This window comes from Monodon monoceros, unplaced genomic scaffold, assembly GCF_005190385.1.
Source record: "Monodon monoceros isolate NGI ecotype Baffin Bay Population unplaced genomic scaffold, NGI_Narwhal_1 Super_Scaffold_5, whole genome shotgun sequence".
Classification (NCBI taxonomy): Eukaryota; Metazoa; Chordata; class Mammalia; order Artiodactyla; family Monodontidae; genus Monodon; species Monodon monoceros.
The window spans coordinates 15274184-15289699 of record NW_021703782.1 but is presented as its reverse complement, the minus strand read 5'-3'; the positions used below and the strand labels follow the sequence as shown (position 1 = coordinate 15289699).

The following is a 15516-nucleotide window of genomic DNA, read 5'->3' as shown; positions in this document are numbered from 1 at the left end:
TTCGTAATCAGCTGGCATATATCCTTTTTTCATGTATGATAAATTTTAACTCTCTTCCTTTGCTTTTCCTTTTTTGATAGGTCGAATCAAATATTCTGAACAGGTGTATGATGCGTGTATGGAAACATTTGACTGTCTTCCTCTTGCTGCCCTCTTAAACCAGCAGTTTCTGTGTGTACATGGAGGAATGTCACCTGAAATTACTTGTTTAGATGACATTCGGAAAGTAAGTAATCTTTCATTAGTCTCATGGAGTAAATATGCTTTTAATTTTGTTTTTTATTACAGTCAACTAATTTGTCTTTATTGCTGAAAAATTTTAAATACAGATAATTAAAAATAAGAAAATGGAAATCACCTGTGATCTTGTCATTGGGCAATAACTACTGTTAACATTTTCCTATATATCTTCCAGAAAATGTCTAATTTTTTAAAATAAATTTATTTATTTTATTTATTTATTTTTGGCTGCATTGGGTCTTCGTTGCTGCGCACGGGCTCTCTCCAGTTGCAGCGAGCGGGGGCCACTCCTCGTTGCAGTGCACAGGCTTCTCATTGCGGTGGCTTCTCTTGTTGCGGAGCACGGGCTCTAGGCATGCAGGCTCCAGTAGTTGTGGCATGCAGGCTCAGTAGTTGTGGCTTGTGAGCTCTAGAGTGCAGGCTCAGTAGTTATGGCTCACGGGCTTAGTTGCTCCCCAGCATGTGGGATCTTTCTGGAGCAGGGTTCGAACCCATGTCCCCTGCATTGGCAGGCGGATTCTTAACCACTGCTCCACCAGGGAAGCCCAGAAAATGTCTAATTTTTAACGAAGTCTGTGCTTTTACCAGCTAGAAACATATTTTGAGTATAACCCTGAAACTTTAAATTATGTAGCAACAGGAAGGAAGAAAGCCAGGGTTCTAATCCCTGTACTGCCATTAATTGTGTAACCTTTACCAAATCACTTAACCTCTTAGATTTTCTTCTCTGTAAAATGAGGACGTTGAAATGGATGGTCTGAGGACTCTCCCTGCTCTGAAATTCATTGACTTTGACATTTCAGATGATAGAGTTTAATTGCTACACTTGCCTTAGTTGGTAATTGTGATTTTCAGGATTATTGTATCTTCATGACTGAAAAAAGGTGATCAGTCTTTTTTCATTTATATTGTTCTACATCACCATCTTCTCTTCTGTACCTTGTATTCTCTTACCTCTCTTATATACGTACTGAAACTAAAAAATTTTCTGTTTGTAAAACTTTTCTCTGAATTAAAGTTACTGTCCTCAAGGTAAGAGGGTGTATGCCTGTATGCACAGCCTTTTCTGCTGCCGTGTTGTTATTAAATAAACAACATTTCTCTTTTACATAGTAAATCTTGAATTTTACAATTCTGAATCAATTGTATTAATATAAAGCTCCCCTTTCACTTAGTAGAGGTTCTCTTCTTGGCGTTCAGTTATCCTAGTTACTTGTTTTCTCTTGGCTTTCATGCGTTAACCAAAGCAGCAGTGACTAAAGGCTTGAGTTAATAACTTATTGAAATGCCTCCACTGAATAGAATGGAAAGGATGAAAGCCTTTTGCAAAATAAAACTAGCATTCTTTAAAATAAAGAAATCTCCATTGGAATGAGATAAACAATGAACAGAACCACTCAAAACCCTTCCTGCTGTCATGGTAACATTGGCTCACCTAGGCAATTGAAATAAACTTTACAGGGTCTTTCTAATAAATAGTATGTTTCTATAGTGATTGATTTCACATTCAAATTAAATGAGCACCGCTTTTAAGATTAGGATGTAAGGAGGTCCTTTTCTACTGTAGGGATAGGGATATTTATTAAAATTTAATACCAAAAACAAATAAAAATTGTATCTACATTTATTAAATGTTCATTTTCTTCCTAAAGGAAAATTCTTTAGGGGCTTACCGCCCACTCTCCTAATACATTCTTATGGGTGGAAAGGTGTTTTTTGACCCATACCATTTTCCAAAAGCTCTTTTGCTTTCATGATTTTTCTTCTTTTGGCTTTTACGTGTCTTCTAGTTAGACAGGTTTAAAGAACCTCCAGCCTTTGGGCCAGTGTGTGACCTGCTTTGGTCTGATCCCTCAGAGGATTATGGCAATGAAAAGACCTTGGAACACTATACCCACAACACGGTCCGAGGGTGCTCTTATTTTTACAGGTAAGCTAATCCTCAGTTAGAAAATTAGAAAAAGGAAATTGTAACATATTTTATCAAATTATTTTTAACTACATATTTTGTATCTTGAATTTGTGTCGCTCAGGGACTTCTATTTAATTTTTTGATTAATTGAAGGCAGAAAACTCCTGTTTGTTTTGTTTTTTATATTTTACTAGGTATTATGCCCTAATACGTGTAATATACTGAACACGACTAAATAGAACATCTTGCAGTGCTTAAATATTGTTGCCTGACTTTAAATGATCTAGATTATTTGTTCCCAAACATCATTTATTGACTTTTTTAAAAATAAAGATTTCTTGGCTCTTCCCTCAGAGATTCTGATTCAGTGAGCCTGAGACAAGGGAATCCTGTTATTTTTTTAGAAAGCTCTCCAGCTTTTGGAACCACCGGTATTGGCAAAGATATAAAAAGAACAGGACATTGTGAACTAAGCCCAGGACATTTCCTGGAAGTTGGTTGTTGTCTTAAATCTCATATGTGAGCTTTCATTGTGCTTTGCCGCTCCAAATTAGGGAGATTCAGGGAAGTTTGAAGCCTGAATTTTTTAAAAATCCAAATATTTTATTCTGATAAATAATACCTGTATTTAGTACCCTGAAAAATCTTTGATAATTGCCTAAGATAATGCATTCATTAAATGAAATCCTGCACACAAAAGGAAGCCTCAGTTTTGCCATAGTTTTAACATTCTTCTAAGTAAACATTTTTAATTCCATTCTGCCAACTTTAGCAGTGACTAATATGATGAAGTCATTTAAATTTTACTTCTCTTTACATTGCTTAAAATAAGGAACATAAAACTTTTTTTATTTTTAGCACATTATAAATTGGTACAATTTCTATGGCAGTGAGCTTGACAACATCTCTCAATTATAAATGGCCATGGCTTTTGTTCCAGAATTTCTACTTCTGAAATGTAATCCTGTGGCTATACAGTCAGTCCTCATTATTCACGAATTCTGATTTGCAAATTTGCCTACTTGCTAAGATTTATTTGTAACCCTGCAATCAATACTCACAACACTTCCAGTCATTCACAGACATTCAAGTGTACAGAGCAACGGAAAATTTGAGACACCCTGTGCACGTTCCGGCTGAGGTAGAACGTGCAGCTGCTCTGCCTCTTGTTTCAGCTCTCATACTGTAAGCAAGTATTCTTTTTGTGGTCTATTTAGTGAAACATTTCCCACATTTTTTGTTGGTGTTTTGCTGTTTAAAATGGCCCCAAGCATACTGCTGAAGTGCTATCTAGTGTTCCTATGTGCAAGAAGGCTGTGATGTGTTATATAAGCTCCATTCAGGAATGAGTTATGGCACTGTTGGCCACGAGTCCCATGTTAATGAATCAACAATATACATTAAATAAGGTGACTTTACACAGAAACACACATAAAACAAGGTTATGTGTTGATTAGTTAACAAAAACATTGTGACCAGAGGCTCACAGAACCGTAACCCTGTATTTCCCCTAGGAGCAGTCGTTCAGTATTCACTAACTCAGTTTTTGCAGCAACTTTATAGAACACAGCTACTGCAAATGATAGGAATCAACTGTACTTGAAAACGTGTAAAATGCATGTACAAGTTTTTCATTGTTGCATTATTTATGATGATGGTTTTAAACAACCTAAACGTTCAATAGGAGACTAGTTAAATAAATGCTTGTACATCCAGACAATGGAATGTACCAGACAATGCAATGAGGCTGTTTTTTAAAAATGAAAAAAAGAAAACAAATCCTTTATATACTGATTGGAATAATCACTAGTGTAAAGTGAAAAAAAAGACATAGTAAAAAGCTATGTGTACCATCTGATGACATTTCTAAAAGGGGGGGTGTGCATATGTGTGTGCATAATTGCTTGAAATTGAAAATGGTATCTCCGAAAGGGCACTCAAAGAAACCAAGAACATTGGTTCCTTCCAGGGTAGCTGGAAGATAGAGGTAAGATGGAGGGAGACATTTCACTGTATAACTTTTTATATCTTTTAATTTTATGCCACGTGAATGTGCAGCCTATTTTAAAACTTACTTTTTCTAGTGAACATATTAAGAAACAAAGATTAAACATAAATTAAATAATTAACACTTGGATAATTCCAGGATAATTTTGTATTCTCCAGTTCTTCGTATCAAACATTTGCCATTCAGAAAGGTACTAGTGCTAAAAGAATACGATAGAGAGATGCAAATATCATACCTTTCATTTGAATAAGGTTGGATATAGTATTTGTATTTGCTCCTGAAATATTCCTGCATAATATCATCTTGATATTGATATTACCTGTGAAGCTATAAGTAGGTTCTTTATCTTTTCTAACAGTTTGACAATTTGAAAATTGTGTGTTCAGTTTTTAGCACCTACTACACACACACACACACACACTGCTGTGATACTTTTTTTTATATCAAGATACCAAGAAAAGTTTTGGTGTTGTATTATTATTGTGTGGGTTAAGAAAAAAAAAAATGGTGGGGGAACTCTGCTTCTGTCCTAGGGTTGTCTGTTATCTGTGTCCTTGATCTAGAATGAGGAATATCAGTGACATGGAAAAACGAGAGTGATGATTGCTAAGCTATTAATAAAAGTTCAGTGGTAATGAAAACCTATAATTTTGAAACAAGTTCAACTCATTTCATCTTGACTTTTCCCCTTTCTCCTATTAAAAAACAAGTGTTTTAATTCTGGATTTGTGTTTTCTATTTTCTTTTTCAGTTACCCTGCAGTTTGTGAATTTTTGCAGAACAATAATCTGTTATCAATAATCAGAGCCCATGAAGCCCAAGATGCTGGGTAAGTTATATTAAAACTGTACCATGACTTCTCTGGTGGTCCAGCGGTTAAGACTCCACATTCCACTGCAGGGGGGCACGGGTTCAATCCCTGGTCAGGGAAGTAAGATCCTACTTGTGGGTGGCGTGGCCAAAACCAAAACCAAACAAACAAAAACAACCAACTGTACTAAAGAGCACTGCAAAGTTTTTGCCTTTAACATCAAGACAGACGGGCTGTAATTTCTCTTCCAGGTATCGAATGTACAGGAAGAGCCAAACGACAGGCTTCCCGTCACTCATTACTATTTTCTCTGCCCCCAATTACCTAGATGTCTATAACAATAAAGGTAAAGGAGACCAGCAATATTTGAGTTTGAATTTGTGAGTGAGTATATGTGAGCTCTAGTTGAATATGTATGTGCATAGGTAATTTTCTGAATATATATAAATTTTAAATAAGAAAAAAAAGGGTCTTAATTGAAAGAAAGGCCAAGAAACTTAGAATTTGGGCTTCTGCTTGGTTTTCATCTCCTAAGGATTATTGGGCTCTTTGTGAGTATAAATAATGTTACAATAGGTCTGATTTATACTACTGAATCAAAATATAAGAAGAATAAATTACTTCAGGTTCAGGTTAGAACAGTCAGCATAAATTATTGGTTTTGGTGAATTTACTTTATTTATAACAGTACTACCTCAATAAAATGTCACTGTTTGGTGTTTTAATGTCTGTCCGTTAAGCTGTTTTTGCTCTTAAGAAATAATACTGTTAGAATGAATACTCTACAAAAAGTCAGAAAAATCTTCATTTTAGTCCAAGCCCTGCCAGAAACTAATAGTGTGACTTTAGGTAAGTCATATAATCTTTCTTAACCTCACTTTCCCATAGAAAAAAGATAATTGGATATACACATGCCTTTTGATCCAGAAATTCTACTTCTAAGACTTTTAGTCTATTTTAGTCATTTTTTTAAATTTAACTTTTATGATTCCTAGTTCATAAGTTTTGTATCAGGGCAGTGGTCTACTTAAAAACCTCCTCTGTAACATGCCTCTGTAACTATTTTGCTGTATGACTATAAAATAATAGAACTTTTAAACAAACATGCCAGAACAAATATATCCAAGTGAGTATTGTCCCTTCAAGGTAGTTACCTTGGGAGGTTATACACTTATTCCAACAATGCTGCCCATTGTTCAAACATTTTTGGAACTCCTCTTTTGGCATTGCCTTCAGAGTCTGCGACACATTCTTTTGATTATCCTCAGTGATGGGAAATCTTCGTCCTTTGAGGGTGGATTTGATTTTTGGAACAGCCAAAAGTCATTCGGAGTCAAGACTGATGAATAAGGTGAGTGATCAAGCTAGACGATACCATTTGGGGTCAGGAACAAGGTATGATTATAAGGTAATGAGACTGGTTTTTCTTGTGTTGCTTATAAAATGGCTCTGGAGGCAATTCCAAAAGAGGAGTTCCAGAAACGTTTTGAGTGATGGCAGCATCTTTGGATTAAATATACGGTAAGGCAGCAAGGTATATTGATAAGAGCACTGAGCTAGGAGTCAGAAATCCTAGTCTAGTCCTGCTTCACTTTTAAATTCACAGTTAATGAGATACTTAACTTCTCTGAGCCTCAGTTTGTCCTTAAAATAACTGTGATATAGGCTTGTTGGAGATAAGTTGGAATAATCAAAATGAATATTAAAAGCATTGGTCAAACTATAAATTGCTCTACTACTATAACATTCTACTGTTATTGTGCCTGGTGTGATTACAGCAAAGGACCACACTCATCTGATATATAAGGTCTGGTGTGTTTGTCGTTGGTGGTTTCTTAAGTCTCATTACTTTATAGTCATATCTTGTATATGCAGTTTGGGAGAGAAGTTTAAAAGAGGCCCACAATATATTTACTACTTCCTCTATTTCAGAGTAGACTATGAAATGGCACATCTCATTTCAATCTGTTTTGGAACAGTTATCTCTGAATGTCCTTAGTGACTTGCTGTCCATTTTAAAAAGACATTTCTTTGACTTAAATTCTCTTCCAGTCTTATATTTTCTTTTTGCTGCTCGTCAATCTTTCCTGAGTCTTAGCTATCCTATAATACTCTGCTTCTCCCTAACTCCATTCTTTCTTATTTCCTTTTTCCTAATATTTCCAATACATTAGAGACTTAGTTTTTGTTCTCGTTTCCTCCCTTATGAATGGTATGTGCCACTTGTGTTGTCAAACTTCCTCAAGGACAGTGTCCCTAGTCCTCTTATCTATGATGAAGACTTTCCCTTCTTACTTCCTTTATTAACCTTACTATTAAAAGTGTCTATTGAGGGAATTCCCTGGCAGTCCAGTGGTTAGGACTTGGCGCTTTCACTGCCAGGGGCCCGGGTTCAGTCCCTGGTCGGAGAACCAAGATCCTGCAAGCTGCACAGCGTTGGCCAAAAAAAAAAAAAGTGTCTATTGATTGCCCAGTGGATTTATCAGTGTGCTAATCTGAAACATGTCATCTAAATCAGCGATCACTTTACTAGCTTACTAACTGCCAGTTCATTCTTTGCCATATTCTAATCTGGTCTTGTTCTTGATTATTCCTTTAGTAAACTGTTAAAGTCACAGTTGATTCTGAGTTTTTTGTTGGCTTTGACATAATTGGTAACATACTTTACCTTGAAACAATCTTATTTTCCTTGGTTGTTTCTTAACCTTTGGCCGGGGGGAGGGGGGCATGTGGCATCTAAAATAATCTCTGGTGGTACTCAGTTATTCACCACACAAGTACCTCTTTTCTTGAAAAAGGCAACTCTATCCCCCTTTCCTTCTTCTCTTTCTTTTACTGTTGTTTTTCTTTCTTGTATATTCTTTAGACTTATTGGTACCAACAGGCATTTCTTAGTTCCACTGGTTACATGAAAGACCTTTAAGTCATGATTTTTAAACATCTCTATTTCTATTTTTGTGTCCACCTCCCACCTCTTTTTCTTGTGTAGATTGAGGGAGTTGTTGAATATTTACATATTCATCTAACCTAAGTAAAATACATATACTTGAAAATAATGGGACATGTACATTGTAACCAGTATTAGAAGCTTCTTAAAAGCTGAAAATCCTATTTTCATATATTTTCTTTATAATCTATGGTGTACATTTTAAACATCCAGTGACTTTAATTTTGAGAATACTAGGCTATCCTGCAATAAGCAAAGAGACAGGAATCAGGAGATGACCTATAACTGTCATTTCTAGAGAACTATTATACCCTATTCTATTTATGATCATAGTAAGAATAATTAAGAGAATAATGCAAACCACATTGCATTCTGGTGATGAAAACTAAGGGATTGGATTTTAAAAAGTTTTAAATATAAAGAAAATCAGTTTGGTACCAAAATATATATATGAACTGGTTAATATTAAACATTTATAGAGTGTGAGCAATATACTAACTGTGTATAGGAGAGACGGGCATTTTTTCCTTCACATACTGTATGCAGAGATGATTTAATCTACTTTGAACCTTATTAAATTGCTCCAAGTTTACCATCTATCTGTATCCCCCACTATGAATTAATAACTGCTATGTTATAAACTCCTAAAAAGTTTATAAAATCTTTGGCTCTGGCTAATGACTAGGAAAACAGGCTGTGTTCATTTAATGAGAAATGTTTGCCCTCAGAGGAAAGTTGTAATTGTAACCACTTGGCCTATAAAGGGAAATTATGATGAAATTTTTCTCATGTGGAATCTGAGATTTCTATAGATAGTTACTGTGCAAGACCCTTTGAAGTTTCAGAGTTTAGTTTCTTTTGTGCTTTTATTATATATAAGAGCGCTTCAGGTAACTTTGTTTCTTGGGATAATTCTTAAAAGAATGAACTATATAACATGCTTTAAGATTTTCCATCTGTCTTGAATTTATAAATGGAAAGTAAGTTCTTGAATTCTGTGTAATAGGTACACAGCTGTACAAAGTGTACCAGTTGTCATGTCATTTTCCTCTGTGCCAGACTTTCCTCCTTTTTCCTTTTTAGCTGCTGTGTTAAAATATGAAAACAATGTCATGAATATCAGGCAGTTTAACTGTTCTCCACACCCATACTGGCTTCCAAACTTTATGGATGTTTTCACGTGGTCTTTGCCTTTTGTTGGGGAAAAAGGTAAGAGAACTGAAGCATCTGGACCATCAATTGTCCTAACTAGTGACTGAGCACCCTTATATTTGCATGAGTCCCCTGATGGTTCAGAAATGTTTTTCTTAAAGTTATCAGAAATGTTTTCTATTTTCATTGTTCTCTACAAAGATGTTTAAGTGGCGCTTAATTGGTTTTTAAATTGTAATTCTAGTTGGTTATGCTTTTCTTATTCTAAATATCAATTTAAAATAGCTGTCGTCCTATAATCAAGATGTTAAAATAACATAAGTAACAATAAAATAACCATTCCTTCAGTGATTTCTGCAGTGATAAAGAGATTTAAATAGGAATTATTTTTCTTGGAATTTTATTTGTGCAGCTATACAAATAAGCTATGCAAATATATAAGCCTGTTGTACATAGACCTGGTGGCTTAACTTCTTTGTAAAATGGGAGGAAATCCTTTCATATGTATATCAGTGAAGAAAAGGCCCTGGCAGCAGTCTAATGAGATCAAGTAGTAGTTATGCAATGGAATCTTCAAAGACTCCATACTTTAACTGGAGCAAATAATCTCCCCCAAATCTATATAAACTTGAAGGTCTGCATTTAATGCTGTTCCTTACAGCTACTCTGAATAGCAAAATGACAAATCATTTTTATCTATGTTTATTTAACATGTATGTTTATATATCCACATCATTTTAGAGAAAGTACCTTATTAATTATATAAATTTTGGGTTATTTTGTCTTATCATCTAGTCACAGAGATGCTGGTTAACATTCTCAACATATGCTCTGATGATGAATTGATTTCCGATGATGAAATTGAAGGTAAACTTGCCTTTTCCTCCTTTGAATCAGAAACGAAGAAGTTTTGGTTTTGGTTTTAGTTTGTTGTGAATAATTTTCTTTGTCTAATTAAAAAAAGAATTCTGCTCATTGTAGAAAAAATAAAATTTGAAAAATACAGGAAACCTTAAATAAGAAAAAAAAGTCACCCATAATCCTACCATCTCATAGATATCCACTGTTAACATCTTGATATAAATACTGTATTAGTGTCTTTTTTTCCTCTTTTTTCTTTTAAACAAAAATGAAGTCATGTGATAGTTTCACAAACATTTCCTGGGTTTTTTGTAGACTACTTTTTAATGGTTACATAGTTATCTATGTCAGTCATTCTTTGTTTTATCCAATCCCCTGCTGTTGGATATTAGATTTTTTCCAAATTTTCTTTTAAAACCCCACAGTTTTGAAAATTTTTATAGATAAATCTTTACCTGTTCTGTTCAACAACCAATGTTTATTATATGCCTTGTATGTGCCAGCAATTGTATAGGTCCTAAGCTCTCAAAAAGCTTATATTCTGGTGGTGGGAAAACAAACAAACAATGCATATGAGTCAAATATTGATATGTGGTATGAAAGAAAGGAAAACAATACTAGGAAATGAAAATTAACACTTTCTTGATTATTTCCATAGGATAAATTTCTAGAAATTGAAAATTTGTGTCAGTTAGTACTTAACAGTTTTAAATTGGATACAGATGACCTAGAAAAGCTATAACAGTTTACATTTTGTGTGTGTGATACATAGTTCACAGTGTTCTCTCCAATACTATTTATTATAATTTTTATAGTCTGCTGTTTTTTTTAACTTAAATATTTATTTTTATGATGACTAATGAAGTTTTTTTCTTGTGTTTATTGACCACCTTTATTTCTTTTTATGAGTTGTCAATTCATTTATTTTGCCCACTTTTCTACTGTTATGTGCATGTTTGTTTGTTTTTCTTCTTATTGGCCTGTGAGCGATATTTATATAGTTACATTTTGTTGTATACATAGCCAAGTATTTTTTCCCTAATACGTTTCAGGAGGTTTGATTTTAAAGATAGATCCTAACTTATCTGAGAATGCAGAAGATTCTGGAGAGATGGTAGCACCTTAGCACAAACCTCTGACCGTCTCATTCTCCCCAAGCTTATGCTAAGGTGATTCACTCAACTGTTAGGATGAGCTATGTACATAGTGGAGAAAGCCTAGCTTACTTTGAGAATATAGACGAGAGTCCTATACATACTTACGCTTCAGATTCCACATTGAAGGTGCAGAGCAGATGGAGCGTAGCTTGTGTTTACCTTTATGAATGGGATAGGAGATCACTGCAGGGAACCAGGTCTTGAGAAAATAGTGCAGCCATGTGAAAATTAAAACAGATTTTAAGTTAGGAAAGGATGAAATATGTAAGAAATACATCTAGTAAATTTTATATTTAAATCTAAGTGGAAATGGAAATTATTGTGAACTCTATTGTATGTATTAACTCTATTGTGTGTATGTATCCTTGATTATCATAAGGACATGCTTACTAAATTATGCCCAAAGTTATATATGGATATATTTATTGAAGTATCATCTGTAGTAGCAAAAGAGTCAAACAATCTAAATATCCCTCAGTGGAGAGCTGGGTAAATCAATCACGATATATCCATATGATAGATTCTCCACGTGGAATATTATTTCTCTTCTGTAAGCCTCCTTTCTTCTCCCCTTCTCTTCTAGTTAGTTCCTATTCAGCTTATTGTTGCTTCGTCATGGAAGATATTTCTGATCTCCCTGACTAGATCCAACACCCCTGTCATGCTCTCACGTCAGTGGTGCTAACTTCTTAGCATTTGATAGAGTTGCGATTTTACATTTATTTATACTGTTACAAGATTAATATATTAATGTATTTAATAAGTGACTTAATACTGTTAAGTCACTCAACAGTAAATTCCCTGAGTGCTGGGACAAAATTCGTTCTTGCTTACCATTATCACCTTAAAGCCAAGTATAGTGCAATGACCATAGTAGGTAAATATTTGTGGTATGAAGTACAACTATTAAAAAAATAAAAGAATGGAGTAGAGCTGTTGGTGCTGATATGGAGATTGTATTAGATGTTAAGTACAAAAGTAAATGGATAGAATCCTCTTATTCCCATTTTTTACAAGGTATGTGGGTATAAACTGATACAGGATTTTAAAACTTGTTTTCTGAAAGGAAATGAAGAATAACCTTTAGGTTACACTGGTGAATTGAACACACTTCTAATTCCATTCCTTCCTGAAACCACACTAAAACTACAGTACAATTTTGGTTTTATCTAAGTGATATAAACTAAGGATTTTCACTTTAGTAATGCCAGACAGATAGTTTAAAGCAATCCTGACCCTTAAGACAACTAGAAAAGGTAGACAAAATATTTTAAAAAGTTGCTTCAAAGGCATTCAGAAAACTAGGAAAGTAATAAAGAATTACCAAGTAGAGATCTGGAAAAAGGCATAAATCCAGAGAGGTAAGACATTTGGTTACGTATGGGACCAATTTTCTCCTAAAGGCATTCATGAATATCAAAAGAGGGGGCTGAGAGGTTGACCAGCCCTCTTGATAGAAGCTAAAAAAAGTTGGGGTTCATGACTTGCCAAAGATGAATTGAGTGCTGGTAAGCTTCTGCTCATTGGTTTGGGACCCCCAAAGGTTGCATCTATGTAAGAGTAAGGGTGAACTGGAAATAGAATGCCCTGGAAGGGACTACAGCCTGTCTTCAAGTCATTTCAGTCTCTGAAATTTAAATAAGGTAGTCCCAAGCATCTGGCAAAAGCAAACCTCTTTAGACTAAGGTAGCATTATGTAGAACTTTAAACTACTGCAAACTGTCTTTCAAATATAATACATGGCTCACAACCAAAAATAACTAGGCATATGAGGAGACATAACAAAATGAATGAGAACCAGCAGAAAGAGCAAAAAATAAAAACAGACCCTCAGGTTCTCCAGACACTGGCTTTATCAGACCAAACTTTAAAATAACTATTCTAAAAAATAAAACAATGATAACTATTCAAGAACATAAAAGACTAGATTAAAAATTTTGGCAGAGAACTGTGAATTATAAGAAGGGATGTAGCAGAGTTGATAAAGCACAAAAAGAAAGTTCTAGGAATGAAAAATAAAAAACACAGCAGATGAATTAACAGCAGATTCAATAAAGCTAAACAAAGAATAAATGAACTAGAATATAGGTCAGAAGAAACAACCTGGAATAAATCACAAAGAGAAAAAATAAAATACCCCAAAAAGTATACGTGACATGGAGGATACAGTGAATAGGTATCACCTGTGTGTTTGGAATCCTAGAGAAGAGAGAGAGAATGGGGTAGAACCAGTATTTGAAGAGATAATGGATTGAAATTTTTCTAAAACTGACAAGTTAAGCCACAGATTGAAGAAGTCCCCCCAAACCAAAGCAGAATGAATACAAAGAAAACAATATCTAAGCACATCATAGTAAAAGTGCTTCAGGTGAAAGACAAAGAAAAAAATCTTAAAGCAGCCAGGAAAAAAAAAATTGATTACTTTCAAAAGAGAACAATTAAACTGACAGTAAATTCTCAATGGAAACAATGGAAGCAGGAAACCATGGAATGACATATTCAAAGTACTGAAAGATATTAATTGGTACCTCTAGAATTCTATACCTAGCAGAAATACCCTTCAAAAATGAAGGAGAAATAAGCATTTTTCAGCTATTCTTCCCTTTAAAAAAGGTACTAAGAGAATTACCAGGAGACCCACACTAAATGAAATTCTGAAGAATATTATTCAAACAGAAGGAAAATACCAGATGGAAGCTTGGAGAGTCAGGAAGAAATAAAGAGTACAAATAGTAGAAAATATGTGGGTAAATCAAGTGAATTTAGACCTTATTAAACAATAATAATTTTTGTTGGATTTAAAAGACAATTAAAATATATGACCATAATAGTCGGCAGTGGGATAGAGTTAAAGTGTGTGAGGACGCTATATTATCTGGGGAGAGGAGAAAAGTACCTGTTAACATTATACTTTGATAAGTAAGAGATGCATGGTGTAAGAGTAATTTTCAAGAAAGGAGGGCTGGGCTTCCCTGGTGGCGCAGTGGTTGAGAGTCCGCCTGCTGAAGCAGGGGACACAGGTTCATGCCCCGGTCTGGGAATATCCCACATGCTGCAGAGCGGCTGGGCCTGTGAGCCATGACCGCTGAGCCTGCGCGTCCGGAGCCTGTGCTCTGCAATGAGAGAGGCCACAACAGTGAGAGGCCCACGTACCGCAAAAAAAAAAAAAAAAGAAAGGAGGGCTTTTTAAAAAGTATGTACCCTTTAAGTTATAGAAAAAATGGCATGATAAAAAAAAATAACCTAGAAGGCAAAAAGGAGGGAAGGTACCTATAACACTAGGACAAATAGAATAAATTATGTTGATAAATTTATCAGCAACTTCATTAAATGTAAATGAATAAAAGACAGATTGTCCATTAAGATTTTTTAAAAAACATTTTATGATGGTTTATAAGAGACATCTAAAACATAAAGATACAGAAAATTTGAAAGTAAAAGGAGAATAAATATATAGTCCAAATACTAACCAAAGAAAAGCTGTTGTAGATAGATTAATATTACATGAAATAAATGCTAAAACAAAAATAAGATGGGGAATTCCCTGGCGGCCCAGTAGTTAGGACTTCACGCTTTCACTGCTGAGGACGTGGGTCCAATCCCTGGTCGGGGAACTAAGATCCTGCATGCCACATGGAGCAGCCAAAAATTAAAATAAAGTAAAATGAAATGAAATGAATTACCCTTGGGTCATATATCACAATTAAAATTTCAAAATATTTTGAACTGAATGAAAATAAAAAGCAGTACATATTAAAACTTGAGGGCAGGCAGTGCACCAGGCAGGCCTGGGTTTGGAGCTGGAACCAGAACCTCAGCAGATGTTCACTGGTTGACAGCAGAGGAGAGGAACCAAGTTGACCTTAAAGCAGCCGGATGGTCAGAATTAAGTGAGAGAGGTGCCATCTACAAGGAGTTGTCTTTCAAATATTGTAATCAGGCATCTGGCTTTATGTCTCAAGTTACCCTACAAGCAGAGAAGATGAATCATCACCAGAATGGTTCAGTGTGTACAACAAGGTCCATATGCCCCTCACCTCACATGTCCGTGGGGGACTGACCAAAAGGGATGTGAAATTAGCCAAGTTTGTTGAAAAAGCAACTGTTTCTGTGTGATTTCTTCCAAATGTATGTAAAATTTTATACACATCTTAGCTGCAGTGTATTTTGAAGGCAATTTACATGAACAAATTAAGTTGTAAATTTAGTTCACCTTTATACCACATTTTGTAAAATCAATGCTTAAATACAAAATGATATAAATTGAAAGAAAAAAATAGAACAACAAAACTTGAGGGATGCATCTAAAGCCATGCATAGAGGAAAATTTATAGCCTTAAATGCATAAATTGGAAAAGAAGAAAGGTGAAAAATCAACATCTATCTCAGGAAGTTAAGGGAAAAAAATGGATAGCACATTAAACCTAA

General features: G+C 34.8%; 1 protein-coding gene across 6 annotated transcripts in view; it reads left to right on the top strand.

Annotated features, from left to right (window-relative positions):
* Positions 1 to 15516, top strand: part of PPP3CC (protein phosphatase 3 catalytic subunit gamma) — an 87025-nt gene that overhangs the window by 58308 nt on the left and 13201 nt on the right. For all 6 annotated transcript variants that reach the window (XR_003790665.1, XM_029201742.1, XM_029201738.1 and 3 more), the window contains exons 5-10: positions 81 to 226; positions 2031 to 2170; positions 4912 to 4989; positions 5223 to 5317; positions 9002 to 9127; positions 9866 to 9937. Coding sequence is in view for 5 of the 6 variants with exons in the window: in XM_029201742.1 (XP_029057575.1) it covers positions 81 to 226; positions 2031 to 2170; positions 4912 to 4989; positions 5223 to 5317; positions 9002 to 9127; positions 9866 to 9937 (657 nt within the window). In the remaining variant the exon portion in view is untranslated. The remainder of the gene's footprint in view (positions 1 to 80; positions 227 to 2030; positions 2171 to 4911; positions 4990 to 5222; positions 5318 to 9001; positions 9128 to 9865; positions 9938 to 15516) is intronic.